This window comes from Schistocerca gregaria, chromosome 2 (assembly GCF_023897955.1).
Source record: "Schistocerca gregaria isolate iqSchGreg1 chromosome 2, iqSchGreg1.2, whole genome shotgun sequence".
In the NCBI taxonomy this organism is placed as follows: Eukaryota; Metazoa; Arthropoda; class Insecta; order Orthoptera; family Acrididae; genus Schistocerca; species Schistocerca gregaria.
The window spans coordinates 597273851-597290405 of record NC_064921.1 but is presented as its reverse complement, the minus strand read 5'-3'; the positions used below and the strand labels follow the sequence as shown (position 1 = coordinate 597290405).

Genomic DNA, 16555 nt, shown 5'->3' with positions numbered 1-16555 from the left:
GCAGAAAGGTGGAAGGAGTATATAGAGGGTCTATACAAGGGCGACGTACTTGAGAATAATATTATGGAAATGGAAGAGCATGCAGGTGAAGATCAAATGGAAGATACAATACTGTGTGAAGAGTTTGACAGAGCACTGAAAGATCTAAGTTGAAACAAGGCCCCAGGAGTAGACAACATTCCATTAGAACCACTGATAACCTTGGGAGAGGCAGCATTGACAAAACTCTATCATCTGGTGAGCAAGATATATAAGACAGGCGAAATACTCTCAGACTTCAAGAAGAATATAATAATTCCAATCCCAAAGAAAGCAAGTGCTGACGGATGTGAAAATTATCGAACAATCAGTTTAATAAGTCACGGCTACAAAACACTAACACAAATTCTTTACAGACGATTGGAAACACTGGTACAAGCCGACCTCGGGGAAGGTCAGTTTGGATTCCGTAGAAATGTCGGAACACGTGAGGCAATACTTACCCTACGACTTATCTTAAAAATAGATTAAGGAAAGGCAGACCTACACTTCTAGCATTTGTAGACTTACAGAAAGCTTTTGACAATGTTGACTACAATACTCTCTTTCAAATTCTGAAGGTGGCACAGGTCAAATAAAGGGAGAGAAAGGCTATATACAATTTGTACAGAAACCAGAAGGCAGCTATAAGAGTAGAGGGGCGCGAAAGGGGAGCAGTGGTTGAGAAAGGAGTGAGACAGGGTTGTAACCTATCTCCGATATTATTCAATCTGTATATCAAGCAAGCAGTAAAGGAAACAAAACAAAAATTCAGAGTAGGAATTAAAATCCATGGAGAAGAAATAAAAACTTTGAAATTTGCCAATGACATTGTAATTCCGTCAGAGACAGCAAAGGAACTGGATAGCAGTTGAATGGAATGGACAGTGTCTTGAAAGGAGGATATAAGATGAACATCAACAAAAGCAAAACAAGTATAATGGAATGTAGTCAAATTAAACTGGGTGATGCTGAGGTAATTAGATTAGGAAATGAGACACTTAAAATAGTAAATGAATTTTTGTATTTGGGGAGCAAAATAACTGACAATGGTCGAAGTAGAGAAGACATAAAATGAAGACTGGCAATGACAAGGAAAGTGTTTCTGAAGAAGAGAAATTTTTTAACATCGAGTATACATTTATTAGTCAGGAAGTCGTTTCTGAAAGTATTTGTGTGGAGTGTAGCCATGTATGGAAGTGAAACATGGACAATAAATAGTTTAGAAAAGAAGAGAATAGAAGCTTTCAAAATGTAGTGCCACATAAGAATACTGAAGATTAGATGTGTACACCACATAGCTAATGAGAAGGCATTGAACAGAATTGGGGAGAAGAGAAATTTGCGGCTCAACTTAACTAGAAGAAGGAATCGGTCGGTAGGACATGTTTTGATGCATCAAGGGATCACCAATTTAGTATTGGAGGGCAGTGTGGAGGGTAAAAATTGTAGAGGGAGAAGAGAGATGAATACACTGAGCAGATTCAGAAGGATGTAGGTTGCAGTAGGTACTGGGAGATGAAGAAGCTTGCACAGGGTAGAGTAGCATAGAGAGCTGCATCAAACCAGTCTCTGGACTGAAGACCACAACAACAACAACAACAACAACAACAACAACAACAATCTAAGTAAGACCTTATTGTATATAATTCTTTAATAAAGCTTCTTAATAAGAACCCATTAGTACATGAACATTCATTTTTCATTCAAAATTGGGCAAATTATGCCATAATAAAAATTTTGTTCACCTGTCTAATTACAGGAAATGCACAACTGATAGCAAGAGTTGACTTTAAAATACAAGCAAACAAAAAATGTTTCTTTCTCAAGACTCTGTGCTGAAGATGAAATTTGATTTGGGAAAGTAAAGAATATATGATGTAACATATTTTCTGCTGCTGCACAACTAAATCGTTTTTTCACTATTGTGTATGGAATCTGCAGAAGAGTAACAACACACATAAGTTTGGCCATAAAACCGCACCCTAAAGTAAAAAATTACATTTTTTCATACAGTCTTTTCTTATGGTACTTGCATTGAGAATCAATTTTGTCAAAACTGATTTTACCGTTTTATGACACAGTTAAGTAAAATGGTGGAAGTAACGTTATGTAACACAGGTAAAATTTAAAGAAATGTAGCTGCTTCAATAAGTTTAGGAATACAAAGATTTGGGGAAAAAAGTGGCATATATATTCAAATAAAGCATTATAAAATTACAAATATGTATATCCCTGAAAGGCAAAAAAAGTTGGAGGGAAAGGGTTTGAAAATAATAAGTAGCACTTCGACTATTCCTTCATTCAAAAGGTGTTTTCAGTCTCCCAGATCTCCCATAGTTTCACAGACTGCAATCCCATTTATCAAACAGCCAGTCTATAATGTTACCTTTCTCTCTGCAGCTTCATTTTTTGTAGAAAGGTCTGATACCACAACTGAAGAGAGTGAGCTGATTTGTTCAATGATTAGAACAATTGATGAAATAAAGCTATTTTCTGAGGCAGTGCAACACCTCAATTCATCTCTGAACATGATGGGATACCATTCATCAGCTGTCAATGCTTCCCGGTCACCGCACTGCTCCAATTGCAGCCATTTGCATTGTAGTGTTAATGGCAGCCTATGCATTGGACTGTAATTCCATAGTCTGGTTGTTGCTAGTCTCTGACCAATGGTGCAATATGACACAGTATGTCACAGGGAGTCAACTGCTTGTTCTCTGATGGCAGGTGCAGATGTGAAGGAGCTACAAAGTGCCTGGTGCATAATACAGCAAACTTGCTATGGTTAAATGTCGTGAACTAGAACATTAATGACAAGTATGCCTGCCCTCACTCTCAGGCGGTTCAAGATCAGGTCACTGTTGCATCCAAATGCTCCAAAAATCTGGATATTACACAATTTCACTTGCTAGTCAAACGGAGAGCTACAATGATGCCACTTTCAAACTCTATCAGGTGCTGATATGGCTGTCACACACAAGTACATGGCTTCTCTGTGTGCTTCACAGTGAACACTCAATATCTGATACTGTTTATGCCTCTTCTACAGGGTGAATCATCTAAAACTTGTACCGCAAATATTGTGAAAATGAAATGTGCTATTCATGAGTGGTTTCCACAGAATGGACTGGCAGACAGGGGCTCATATTGTTAGCCAATAAACAGATTTTAATAATACTTAGAAAGTGTATTTTTGTGCAAACATGTATTTTAATAGATGGAACAATGCCTGTTGACATTAACAAACTAGAAGTGCAATAAATTAGAATGTCAGTGATGTTTGTTGCAAGAGTCTAGTGTGAGACATTTACAAGATATCGTGTTTTGGAAACTTCCCAAAGTGACATTTGTTTGTGACATTCAACCTGTGTATTTGCTAAGTACAACATTGTTATGTTTTTTACAGTGTGCCTGTGTGCTCCTTGAGTGCACTGCAGCTTGCTAGACAGTTAGTGTGTGATAGTCCAAGTAGTAGGTCATGAATGGATGATGGGATTTACCAACGCAGAAAAAGCTGACATGCTCATAGTGTATGGAAGGAGTAGGAAAAATGCAGTTTGTTTTTGTTTGGTGTATGTGGCAAGATATCCCAATAGACATCACCAATCTCTCTTCAACTATTTACATGAAGGTGCTAGTGCAAAACATAGACAATGTAACAGAAAGGAACAGTGACTACACAAGAGGGGAAAATAAATGTTCTTGCTGCTGCTGCAGCTGGTATGCACATCAGCTCCCGCACAATCGCATGAGGAAGTGGCATGAAGCAGGTGTCCTAGGCATTCTCCATCGAAACAGGTTCCATCTGTAACACACCTCTCTCCAACACGAGCTGCATGAAAACAAACTATCAGAACCATGTTATCTTCTGTACATGGACACAGAGACAGGATACTCTAGATGTGACATGTACCTTGTTTAGTGATGAAGTCACATTTAACAACCATGGGGGCCAGGTAAACTACAGAAACATGCACTATTGGTCTGTTGACAATCCCCATTAGTTATGTCAGGCAGGATGGCAGCACCCATGAAGTGTTAATGTGTGGTGTGGGAGAGTGAACCATCAGATCACAGGCCCATTTTTCATAGACAGAACACTGTACAAGCACAAGCACCGAAGCCTCCTAACAGACCATCCTCCACAGATGCCAGAAGGCGTTCCTCTGGAAACCACAAAGAACATGTGGTACCAAAATGATGGCTCTCCAGCCCATACTGCAAGAAGAACTACAGCATGCCTAATGAACTGTTTCCAAATTGTTGGATTTGATGCAGTGGACTTTTACCTTGCCCAGTCTATTCTGTAGATCTGACGCCTGTACACTTTTTTTCCGTGGGGAAAGGTGAAAGACGTTATCTACAAGAACACACGACTTATTCCCAATTACATGCAACAGCATATTACTGCAACCTGCTCGAATATCTCCACTGAAATGCCAGCATGTGCACAGCTGTTATTCCATATCAGAATGGAAGTATGTATTTCCACTGCTGGTGGTTATTTTGAATATAACCTGTGGTGGCCAACTGTCTCATTACTGGTCAGAATCCACATAACTAGTATATGCAGTTGTGCTGTTCTTTAGGTGTTGTACAAGTGTCAGTGTAGGAAATTTTCAATATATGATACCTCAAAAATGACTCGCACTAGACTCCTGTAACAAACACCACTGACCTTCTAATTTACCCTACTTTGCATTTGTTAATGTCAATAGGCATTGTTCCATTTAAAAAACTATGTTCGCACAAAAAATACACCTTCTAAGTATTATTACAATCTTTTGATTGACTAACAGTACAACCCCAGACTTCCAATACATTCTGTGAAAACCTCACATCAATAGCACTTTCCATTTCCACAGTATTTGCAGTGCAAGTTTTAGGTGATTCACGAACAACACTAATGCACACTGGTGGCCATTCTACCTATCACAGAGGATCACAACTCTAATCATTTTCAGACTCGCTGCTGGTGTGTTTGTGTATAAAATTACATTGACATTCAGCCATGTCTTCTATGTGCTTCACTTTTCTTGTTAGGCAGTGTAACAGCCATGCCATATGATGATTGTTTTTGATCAGTTTTACTAATCAAACTTAAGCACACTTGCATCTCAGCTTTGCATGTAATGAGCTGTGCAAGTACGATACGAGACAGCTGTGTCTGCAATGTTTGTGCCCAATCAGGCTTGGGAAGATGTTCATAAATATTTATGACTGAAACTCAAGTTGATCCAAGTCAACATGTTGATTAAATTTAACTGCAATTGCCTGCTGCACAGCATTATTCCAAAGTACGCAACAAAAGACCTGGTGAACAAATCCTACATTGCACAGTGCATCACATGCAAAGCTTAGACCTGTAGATGCTCACAGCTGATGTGTGAAACTAGTCAAAATAAATGAAACAATATACAATCTATGGCTGTGTTCTGTACATTAAAAGTGAATGTGTTGTGTATAATTCCAACCAAAGAACATACTTCTGAAATGTTTGGTTACTGTTACAGAACTCTAACGTACACTACATAGTAGTAATACAAAACTCTGAAACAACAAGAGAAAAAAAGTATTCATATCAGACTATTAACCAAGGATTTCCAGTATGTGTTCAGGTAATATTTTTTATATAGAACAGTCCTGACCACGTAAAAACACATTAATTCATAAGTTGTGACCAGTTTCAACCTGATATCGACAATCTTCAGATCATACTCCAATGATAAAATGTGGACACAATGGCATGTAGCATGAACTGTGGATACAACCCACTGGTGTCTACTGTACGGTCAAAACCAGTCACCACTCATTAATAAAAGTGTTTTTATGTGATCAAAACTATTCTGTTCAATATTTCATTACTGTTCACTGTGATCACTGCCATTCCCAAAACATTTACAAAGATATAATTTTGTGAAAGAAAAAAGAAACATAAAACTGTCAAGAAGAAAACAAGCAACTGTGTTGCCAGACCATGAGATGATAGTTTGAAGTTTGTGGTATTTGTGGTTACAGTGACGATATTTCTTATAAGTTTGTAGAGAGTACAACACAAGATAGAAAAATTTTATTATTATTTCATAAACTGAGCACTAGCACTGGAGCTGAATGTACCACATGGTACACTATGGGATGTGGTAGCCAATTAGCACAAAAAGAATGATGCAGTATGCTAGAAAATTCAACCACCGATTTACTTAACTCTTTATTATGAAGTAATAAGTAAAAACAATAATGATTGACAATAAGAATCCATGGGAGACACCTAAGATTAAATTGTTAATTTTATTGTATATCACAAATGTAGTAAATTAGTTCTTTTGTGAACCAATCTGAATCTATAGTACTATCCAAGATTAACTGAAGACTTCCCAGAAAGTATGACAGACTTATTCTTTAGCAGCACATCAAAAAGTGCAGTCAATGGTACAACATATCCTCGTCACATAACAGGATAATTAAATCTTTCTAAAGCTTCCAATATGGTTAGTTATGAAATTCTTTTACATAAGCTGGAAGCAATGGGGATAAACAAAAAAGAAAAAAAGTGGTTTCAATCACTTTTGCAAAGTAGGCCAGAGGTTGTGGAGCTCAGTTCATACTAACCACAAAATCAAATTAATACCTGATGCAAGGAAGGTCAAAATAGGTGCACCCCAGGGCAGTGTGTTAGGCCATCTTCAGTTCCTCATTTATATAAATGGCATACACACCTCAGAAGCTGCAGTCAAGATCATGTTGTTTGCAGATGACATTAGTGTAATAGGAAGTGATGTGAAAGAATCTCTGTCCACTACAACTGAACAAGTTCTCAAGTCCTTGCATTCATGGTTCACTGCCAGTAGGTTGACCTTTAATGTGAGAAAAACGAACTATGGACAATTTGAGAAGATGAATCAAAACCAAAAATCTCCATGTGGTACTTAGCTGAACTGTGTTAGAAAGTGTACGATGCATATAACTGGTAAGTATGTTGAATAAGACTACAAGTGGAAAGATCATGCAACTAAACTCTCCCAGGACTCAGTTCTGCATGTTTTTCTCTGCAAATTATTTCTAAAGTTTGCTCCTCAGATGGTGCTAGAATGGATTATTATGGTTGCTTCCAGTCCCTTGTAGTTTATGGAATAGTTGGGTTAAAATTAATTGTCAATTACATGAAATTTTTACATTACATCTGAACCTTGCCACACAGCTTTTCGAGGACTCACTGCAAGCCCCTATTTAAAAAGTTTTGTTTGCTCACTGTACATTCCTTGTGTGTTGATGACAAGAGCTAGTCTTGGTGACCTGTAAACAAACTCTGATTACCACAGTGCTAATACTAACAACTGTTGGTCGCTCCACATAGAACATGTTAGAACAACATGTACTCAAACACACTTTGGTGTCATTCTTTATAATGAACTGCCAACATACATAAAGAGAATGGAGTCAGAAATGGTTTTTCGATCAGGGTTAAAATCATTTCCTGTTGATAAGTGTTTTTACAATGTAAATAAATGCTTTAAGTTACAGGATTAGTATCCACTTGCTTACTGTTGAGTTCTTCTGATTCTCTTAACTAATGCACATTCTACACTGTGTTTGTCTTTGTAGAGAATGTTTCTGCTGCTGGTTTTCTGTTTCCTCTCTTTCAGATGCAGTGTAATACAACTCCAGCATAATTCAACTAACGAACACATCACAATAACAATTCCTAGAAACTGCAATAATGTTGAGATTAAATTTTTCCACTGTTCTGGGATACTGATTGTCTCCTTTTCAGGCATTGATCATTGGCAATAATGACAGAACCAGGAATGTATGTATACAGGGTGATTCAGAAATGCATGTAAATATTTTAAGGGTGTATTTGTGAGGTAAATATAAGACAAAAATGTTCTATAAATGTTTTTCCATAAACGTTTAATTCCAGAGTTATCGTTAAAATACGAAAGTCATGTCCGTATCAAAACGACGCCAGTGCAAGCAGCAGGATGCCATATTCTGGTACGTAATGCACATACGTATCTCCCAACAGTTGATTCGAAACTGCATGAATAGTGTTTGTTTGTGTTTGCAATTGCTGTTTACTCCTACTGTACAGAAGATGGCGCTGATGTTGTTGGTAACGGAAACGTACTTCCTGTCGTTCATTCATCGTCGGAAGGCTACAGGTTTCGTGCACATGATGTACTCAAATAGTGAGTATGCTGATATGCACCTTGTGTATGGTGCAGCAGATGGAAACGCACTTGCAGCAAGACGAAGGTACAGTGAGCTGTTTCCAAGACGACGGTTACCAAGTCATCAGACGTTTGTATCTGTGGACAGACGTATGCGGGAGTATGGCATTCGTCCTGGGCCACATTCAGGTCGACCACTTGAGCATGCAGTGAACATCGAGGAACATGTTTTGGACCTGGTAGACCAAGATCCAGCCATCAGTATGAGACAAATTAGTGCAGCTGTACAACTTCCACAATCTACTGTATGGCGGCTGCTTCGGAGACAACAGTTACATCCATTTCACCTGCACAAAGTGCACGAATTGACACCTGCAGACTATCCTCGCCATCAGCAATTCTGCCAGTGGTCACAAGAGCGTCATTTGAATGATCCAATGTTCATTCGGCGGATATTATTCACAGATGAGGCCATGTTTACTCGTGCGGGTGTAATCAATTCGCATAATATGCACCAGTGGGCTGTCGAGAATCCTGGCACGAGAATTGTGCGTGGATATCAACATCAATTCTCCATAAACATTTGGTGTGGTATTGTGGGGAATGACTTATTTGGACCTCATGTTCTACCTCCAAGGCTGACTGGGCACGCTTACCGCGAATTTTTGGAGGGGGAATTGCCTGGATTGTTACAGGATGTCCCTCTTGCAACACGAGCCACCTTGTGGTTTATGCACGATGGTGCTCCTGCCCATTACAGCCGCAACGTAAGGGCGTACCTCAATGATGCGTATCCACATCGATGGATAGGTCGCGGAGGACCAATTGCTTGGCCAGCCAGATCACCTGACCTGAACCCTTTAGACTTTTATTTATGGGGCCGACTAAAGACATTGGTGTATTCTTCTGCAGTACCGAACAGAGAAGTGCTACAACAAAAAATTGAAGGTGGTTGTGAAATTATTCGTGGAGAGTTGAACGGACTGTGTAATGTGCAGAGATCATTGCGGCGATGAGCACGGGTCTGTATGCAAGTTCAGGGACAGCATTTTGAACATGCATTGCATTAAGATTTGTGCAAATACAGTACAGTACAGTACAGTCTGTAAATTCTTCACGTATTTTCCTTAGTTATTTTGCATTGATTTAGTTCAATCAACAGGAACTAAAGTAATACAGTATTCGCGAGGAATTGTTTCAGTTTGTTACGTCACGTTTATTTACCAGTTTGCGTTTTTAGTCCAAATGCACTGTAATTAAACTGTGAACTCTGGGAAGTAAATACTTTACGTTGTATTGAATGTATTATCATGTTTTGTTCATAACTCTGTAATAAGTCAAGTATAGCAAAAATTGTATAGAACATTTTTGTCTTATATTTACCTCACAAATACACCCTTAAAATATTTACATGCATTTTTGAATCACCCTGTATATAGAGTCCTTGAAAAAGTGTGCCACTTTTGAAACATCAAATTTTGAGCTTTGTATTTTCAAAACACATTAACAAATTAAATGAACATGTTCATCACAGCTTCCCATTTCAAGTATGGAAAATGATGTCTAGCATATGTCCTCCTCTACTGCACTCACACATAAGAAGTTTGTCCATGAAATTCTCTTTGAACTACTTGCGAGACTCCTCTTGTATTACACCACCAAATTTCCTCCTTTAACTCACAGATATTTTGGGATTTATGGACCGTACACTAACAATTTAAGATAAACCCAAAGAAATAATCGCAAGAGGTTAAGTGCCATAACCTTGGTGGCTATTGTTGGTCACCATTCCATGAGATGAGGCAATCCAAAAAACGCTCGTGGAATAACTCAATTGTTTCATCATGAGAGTGACAGTTGGCATCATCCTGCTGGAACCAAAACTTGGACATCTATTACAATGCGATGAAGCCATAAAAAATCTCTTACCATGACATTGTATCTGTTTATATTAACTGTCACAGCTTGTCCTCGCTCACCTTAAAATAAAAAAAGGGCCATTGATGCCAACCACCCAAAAGCCACAACAAACTGTCACTCACCGTGGATGCATTTCCCTCTCTTGAACCAGGCAATTATTTTCTGACAGCTACAAGCAATAGTTCTGTTTATTCACAAACGCATTTAAGTGGAATGTGATATGTCACTAAAGATGAAGATCCTCACAAAATTGCTGTTTTCTTACAAACCAGTCAAAAAATGTTGCCTTTTCTCATATCTGACTTCTCTCAGTTGCTGTGTTAACTGCATTCTGTAAGGGCGGTAATGGAGATCATGCCAGAGAATCTGCCACACTGATATGCTGAACTCTTGGGAACAGCGAAGAACCAACTACACTGCACCAAAAAACACCTTAACACAAAGCACCACAATGTTTTGCAAAGGTAGGCCAAAACTAGTGTGCCCAGAACTCTTTAATGTTCACTGTTAACCTGTTTTATTGAACTTTAAATAAGTCTGTGAACTGTTGATTTTTTGGTGCTTCATTGCACCCTAGAATTGCAAAAAGACATCTCACAGTTGCTGCATAACTTTTTCCTTGTGATAAAATGTTTTATTCTTATCACACACTGCAGAATAGTAAACTACTCCATGGTTATACACACAATTAAGCAGCGTGAGAAATTCAGATTGAAGCAATAATCAAAATGCTTATGCAAACTGAAATGATACGCAATCAACAAATAAAAATATATTATGTGATTCCGAACTGGTGCACTTTTTGAAGGTCCCTATAAACACATATTTAATAAGCACAAAAATCAAATGACAATTACAAGAAGTGTTCTGCATTACCTACAACTATCATCTTCCAAAACATACATCTACATCTACATCTACATGACTACTCTGCAATTCACATTTAAGTGCTTGGCAGAGGGTTCATCGAACCACAATCATACTGTCTCTCTACTACTCCACTCCCGAACAGCGAGCGGGAAAAACGAACACATAAACCTTTCTGTTCGAGCTCTGATTTCTCTTATTTTATTTTGATGATCATTCCTACCTATGTAGGTTGGGCTCAACAAAATATTTTCGCATTCGGAAGACAAAGTTGGTGACTGAAATTTCGTAAAAAGCTCTCGCCGCGACGAAAAACGTCTATGCTGTAATGACTTCCATCCCAACTCGTGTATCATATCTGCCACACTCTCTCCCCTATAACGCGATAATACAAAACGAGCTGCCCTTTTTTGCACCCTTTCGATGTCCTCCGTCAATCCCACCTGGTAAGGATCCCACACCGCGCAGCAATATTCTAACAGAGGACGAACGAGTGTAGTGTAAGCTGTCTCTTTAGTGGACTTGTTGCATCTGCTAAGTGTCCTGCCAATGAAACGCAACCTTTGGCTCGCCTTCCCGACAATATTATCTATGTGGTCCTTCCAACTGAAGTTGTTCGTAATTTTAACACCCAGGTACTTAGTTGAATTGACAGCCTTGAGAATTGTACTATTTATCGAGTAATCGAATTCCAACGGATTTCTTTTGGAACTCATGTGGATCATCTCACACTTTTCGTTATTTAGCGTCAACTGCCACCTGACACACCATACAGCAATCTTTTCTAAATCGCTTTGCAGCTGATACTGGTCTTCGGATGACCTTACTAGACGGTAAATTACAGCATCATCTGCGAACAGTCTAAGAGAACTGCTCAGATTGTCACCCAGGTCATTTATATAGATCAGGAACAGTAGAGGTCCCAGGACGCTTCCCTGGGGAACACCTGATATCACTTCAGTTTTACTCAATGATTTGCCGTCTATTACTACGAACTGCGACCTTCCTGACAGGAAATCACGAATCCAGTCGCACAACTGAGACGATACCCCATAGCTCCGCAGCTTGATTAGAAGTCGCTTGTGAGGAATGGTGTCAAAAGCTTTCCGGAAATCTAGAAATACGGAATCAACTTGAGATCCCCTGTCGAAAGCGGCCATTACTTCGTGCGAATAAAGAGCTAGCTGCGTTGCACAAGAGCGATGTTTTCTGAAGCCATGCTGATTACGTGTCAATAGATCGTTCCCTTCGAGGTGGTTCATAATGTTTGAATACAGTATATGCTCCAAAACCCTACTGCAAACCGACGTCAATGATATAGGTCTGTAGTTAAATGGATTACTCCTAATACCCTTCTTGAACACTGGTGCGACCTGCGCAATTTTCCAATCTGTAGGTACAGATCTATCGGTGAGCGAGCGGTTGTATATGAGTGCTAAGTAGGGAGCTATAGTATCAGCGTAATCTGAAAGGAACCTAATCGGTATACAATCTGGACCTGAAGACTTGCCCGTATCAAACGATTTGAGTTGCTTCGCAACCCCTAAGGTATCTACTTCTAAGAAACTCATGCTAGCAGATGTTCGTGTTTCAAATTCTGGAATATTCCATTCGTCTTCCCTGGTGAAGGAATTACGGAAAACTGCGTTCAATAACTCCGCTTTAGCGGCACAGTCGTCGATAACAGTACCATTGGCACTGCGCAGCGAAGGTATTGACTGCGTCTTGCCGCTGTGTACTTTACATACGACCAGAATTTCTTCGGATTTTCTACCAAATTTCGAGACAATGTTTCGTTGTGGAACCTATTAAAGGCATCTCGCATCAAAGTACGTGCCAAATTTCGCGCGTCTGTAAATTTTAGCCCATCTTCGGGATTTCGCGTTCTTCTGAACTTCGCATGCTTTTTCCGTTGCCTCTGCAACAGCGTTCGGACCTTTTGTGTACCACGGGGGAACCGTTCCATCTCTTACCAATTTATGAGGTATGAATCTCTCAATTGCTGTTGCTACTATATCTTTGAATTTGAGCCACATCTCGTCTACATTCGCATAGTCAGTTCGGAAGGAATGAAAATTGTCTTTTAGGAAGGCTTCTAGTGGCACTTCATCCGCTTTTTTAAATAAAATTATTTTGCGTTTGTTTCTGATGGGTTTGGAAGAAATGGTATTGAGCCTAGCTACAATGACCTTGTGATCACTAATCCCTGTATCAATCATGATGCTCTCTATCAGCTCTGGATTGTTTGTGGCCAAGAGGTCAAGGGTGTTTTCGCAACCATTTACAACATACAGGGTGAACATTAACAAAACTTACAAACTACTGGGACAATTCCTGACTAGAAATGGAGGAAAAAAGGTCGTATGAACATGTGTCCGGAAATGCATCGTTGCCATAAATGGGGCTGAGAAATAAAAGTTCTTCTGACATTGTGCCATGTGTTCTTGTGTGTTACAGGCTGTGTGATTGATTTAGCATACTAGTTCACATCGGGAACAAGTAAAGATGGTGTTTGTGTACTGCCAAGCAAATGGAAACAGTTGAGAGGCACCACTGCTATACAAAACTAAGTACCCTCAAAGGCACCAACCACATCACACAATATTTATGTTAGTTACTTCTGGGTGCTTATGTAATTACGAGTTCTTTCAGACAGATGAATGTGCGGGGAGGCAGTGGACTGTGCGTTCACCAGATCTAGAGGACCGAGTTCTATAGGTAGTTTGAGGATACTTCATTTTACTACAGCTGTGCTGCCTCCATGCAGTCAAGAGACTGGTTTAATATAGCTCTTCATGCTAGTCTATCATCTATCTTCACCTCTGCATAAATAAGGCAACCTACATCCATTTGAACCTGTTTATTATATTCAAGCCTTGAGCTTACTCTACAATTTTTACCCCTCATATACCTATCCTTAAACAAACATACTACATGATCAAAACAATCTGGACACCCTTACATAACATGGAACTGAATATTACATTTAATCAGATGCAGACCTACCAATATAAAAGAGGGCAAAAAGTATGGTGTTGTAAGCAGTGAAGCAGTAACAACGGAATGAGTCACAAGGAGAGCTTAGTGATTTTGAATGTGAACTAGTCGCTGAATGTTACCTGAGTAATAAATACATCAGAGACATCATAACCCTTTTAAAGTTTCCCAAGTCAACTGTTGGTGTTGTGACTATGAAGTCTGAGGGAAAAACCACAGGGTACTTACTTTGGTATTGCCATGGTGCCTCTCTACCATTTCCACCTACTTGGCCACACACAAACACCTCTGCTTGTTCCCGACATAAATACCGGACCATTCTGCTGGTTACAGTTTGTTGTGTCAATCACACAAGAACACATGGCATATAGTCAGAGGAACTTTCATCAGCGCCATCTACCATGCCAATGATGAATTTCCGGGCACATGTTCATAGGACACTTTTTCTTCCATTTCCAGTCAGGAATTCATCCCTGTAGTTTGTTGGTTTTCTTGTTGTTCATCCTGTGTTGGAAGAACTCACAATTTGATGCTTTTACAACGCACAAATATACAGTCTAATAGCTTCCACTTGGCTCTTCATGCTACCTAAAAAATGTGCTCTCTATGATCTTACAAGCTATGCAAACAAAGAAAATGAGAAAACTTGTTTCTATAACATACATTATAGCTTTTTCAATCTGTGAATATTATAGAAAATTCGTGCAGCACATGTGAAGCCAATGAATCCAACAGCAGTAATTCTGGACAGAGTAAAACCAACCTGTTCACATCAACAGGAGTAATGCGGTGAGTAGCTGTGCAATTCTGCATCTCAGCGGCACTGCAACCACGAGGGGTACACCATTTCAAAGTCACAGTTTCATACTCTGCACCTTCTCGCTGTGTACGTATCATTGCTGAGTCTGCTGCATTACCTAAAAACAATTATCACAGACCTTAAAAAATCTAGAAACCTGTACTGCAGTAAAAGATGGCACATTATAATATGTATAATGAAAGTCAACTAATGACAAGAAGTACAGAGGTTTCATCTTCAACCATAGAGTGAATTGACTGCTAATAAAGATAAACTTTTACCTCTGGAGGATTAAAATTGTGTAAAATATGTAAAACTGTTTTTTTTTTTTTTTTCTTCCCTCCATGAACCAAACAGAATAGCTGAGCACATTAGCATGCCACTTCTAGGAGTTGGGGAGACTTCTATGGATCAAATTCAGGTCACAGATTAATGGAGAGGACTGGCGAACTGGCCAGCCTTGACATAATTTTTAGGTGGACACCAGGCTGGTACCCATGACCAGAATAAAATACATGCTACAAAAATACTTAAGAAACTATCCAACACTCGAACATGAGATCTATTTTAGATGCAGACAGATGGGATACACAAATTCCAGTCCTGGAGAAGTGGTAGCATCAGGAAGGGCATCTGCCGTCAACTGTCACAAACATTGCCAAAACCCATATAACAATGTTGACCTTATAGACACACATGAACAGTCAAGGAAGAAGAAGAGAAGGAAGAAGGAGGAGGAGGAGGAGAAGTAGTAGTAGTAGTAATAGTAGTAGTAGTAGTTGTTGTTGTTGTTGTTGTTGTTGTTCTTGGTGGTGGTGGTGGTGGTGGTGGTGGTGGTGGTGGTGGTCTTCAGTCCGAAGACTGGTTTAATGTAGTTCCTCAGGCTAATCTATCACCTATCTTCACTTCTTCATAGCTACTGCAACCTACATCCACTTGAACCTGTTTATGGTATTTAAACCATGGTCTTTCTCTACAATTTCTGCCCCTCATGCACCTATCCTTAAGCAAACAGACTACGTTACATGGTCAAAGGTATCTGGACATCCTTGCATAATGTTGACTTGAGTATTACATGCAGTGAGATGTGGAGCTGCTAATATAAAAGAAGGCAAGAAGAATTTTGTTATAAGAAATGAAGCAATAACAGAATGGGTTGTCAGGAGAGCTTAGTGAATTTGAACGTGAACTAGGCTTTGCACATTATCTGAGTAATAAAAACATCAGAGACATTACAATCCTTTTAAAGCTGCCCAAGTGAAGTGCTGGTGATGTCATTGGGAAGTCTGAAGGAACAACCACAAATAAACCAAGATCAGGCAGACCCAATGTACTGCTGAACAGGGTCCATCCCACACTGCAGAGAGAGGCTGCAAACAATTGCATGAAATCAGCTGAAAGAATCACTTGTGAATCCCAAAGTGCTAACAACAGTCTAACTAGCACAGCAATTGTGTATAGGACATTAAAAAGAATGTGGTATAATGTCCAAGTAACTCCTCGAAAGTCACACTTTTCTGAAGTTACCCTAAATGATAAAGCAGAATGCAGTGTCAAGGCTAGCCTAACTTTCCGTGACACACATACTTTATTCCTTTCTTGTATCTGCTCACGCTACAACACAATAACCCAACCTTGCAGATAAAGGTACTACTAACTAGTAAGTCAGATAAATAAATGGCCAATGAGATAGTAAAGAGCAACACAGGCCTCTCAACAACACATACCTTAAATGAACTAGGTGCAACAGCTTATAAAACAAACTACTGACAAACATTAA

General features: G+C 39.3%; 1 protein-coding gene across 1 annotated transcript in view; it reads right to left on the bottom strand.

Moving 5' to 3' along the window:
* The window catches only part of LOC126334521 (integrator complex subunit 13), a 132995-nt gene that overhangs the window by 43071 nt on the left and 73369 nt on the right, over positions 1–16555 (bottom strand). The window contains exon 7 of the mRNA XM_049996873.1: positions 14740–14893. Coding sequence (XP_049852830.1) covers positions 14740–14893 — 154 coding nt within the window. The remainder of the gene's footprint in view (positions 1–14739; positions 14894–16555) is intronic.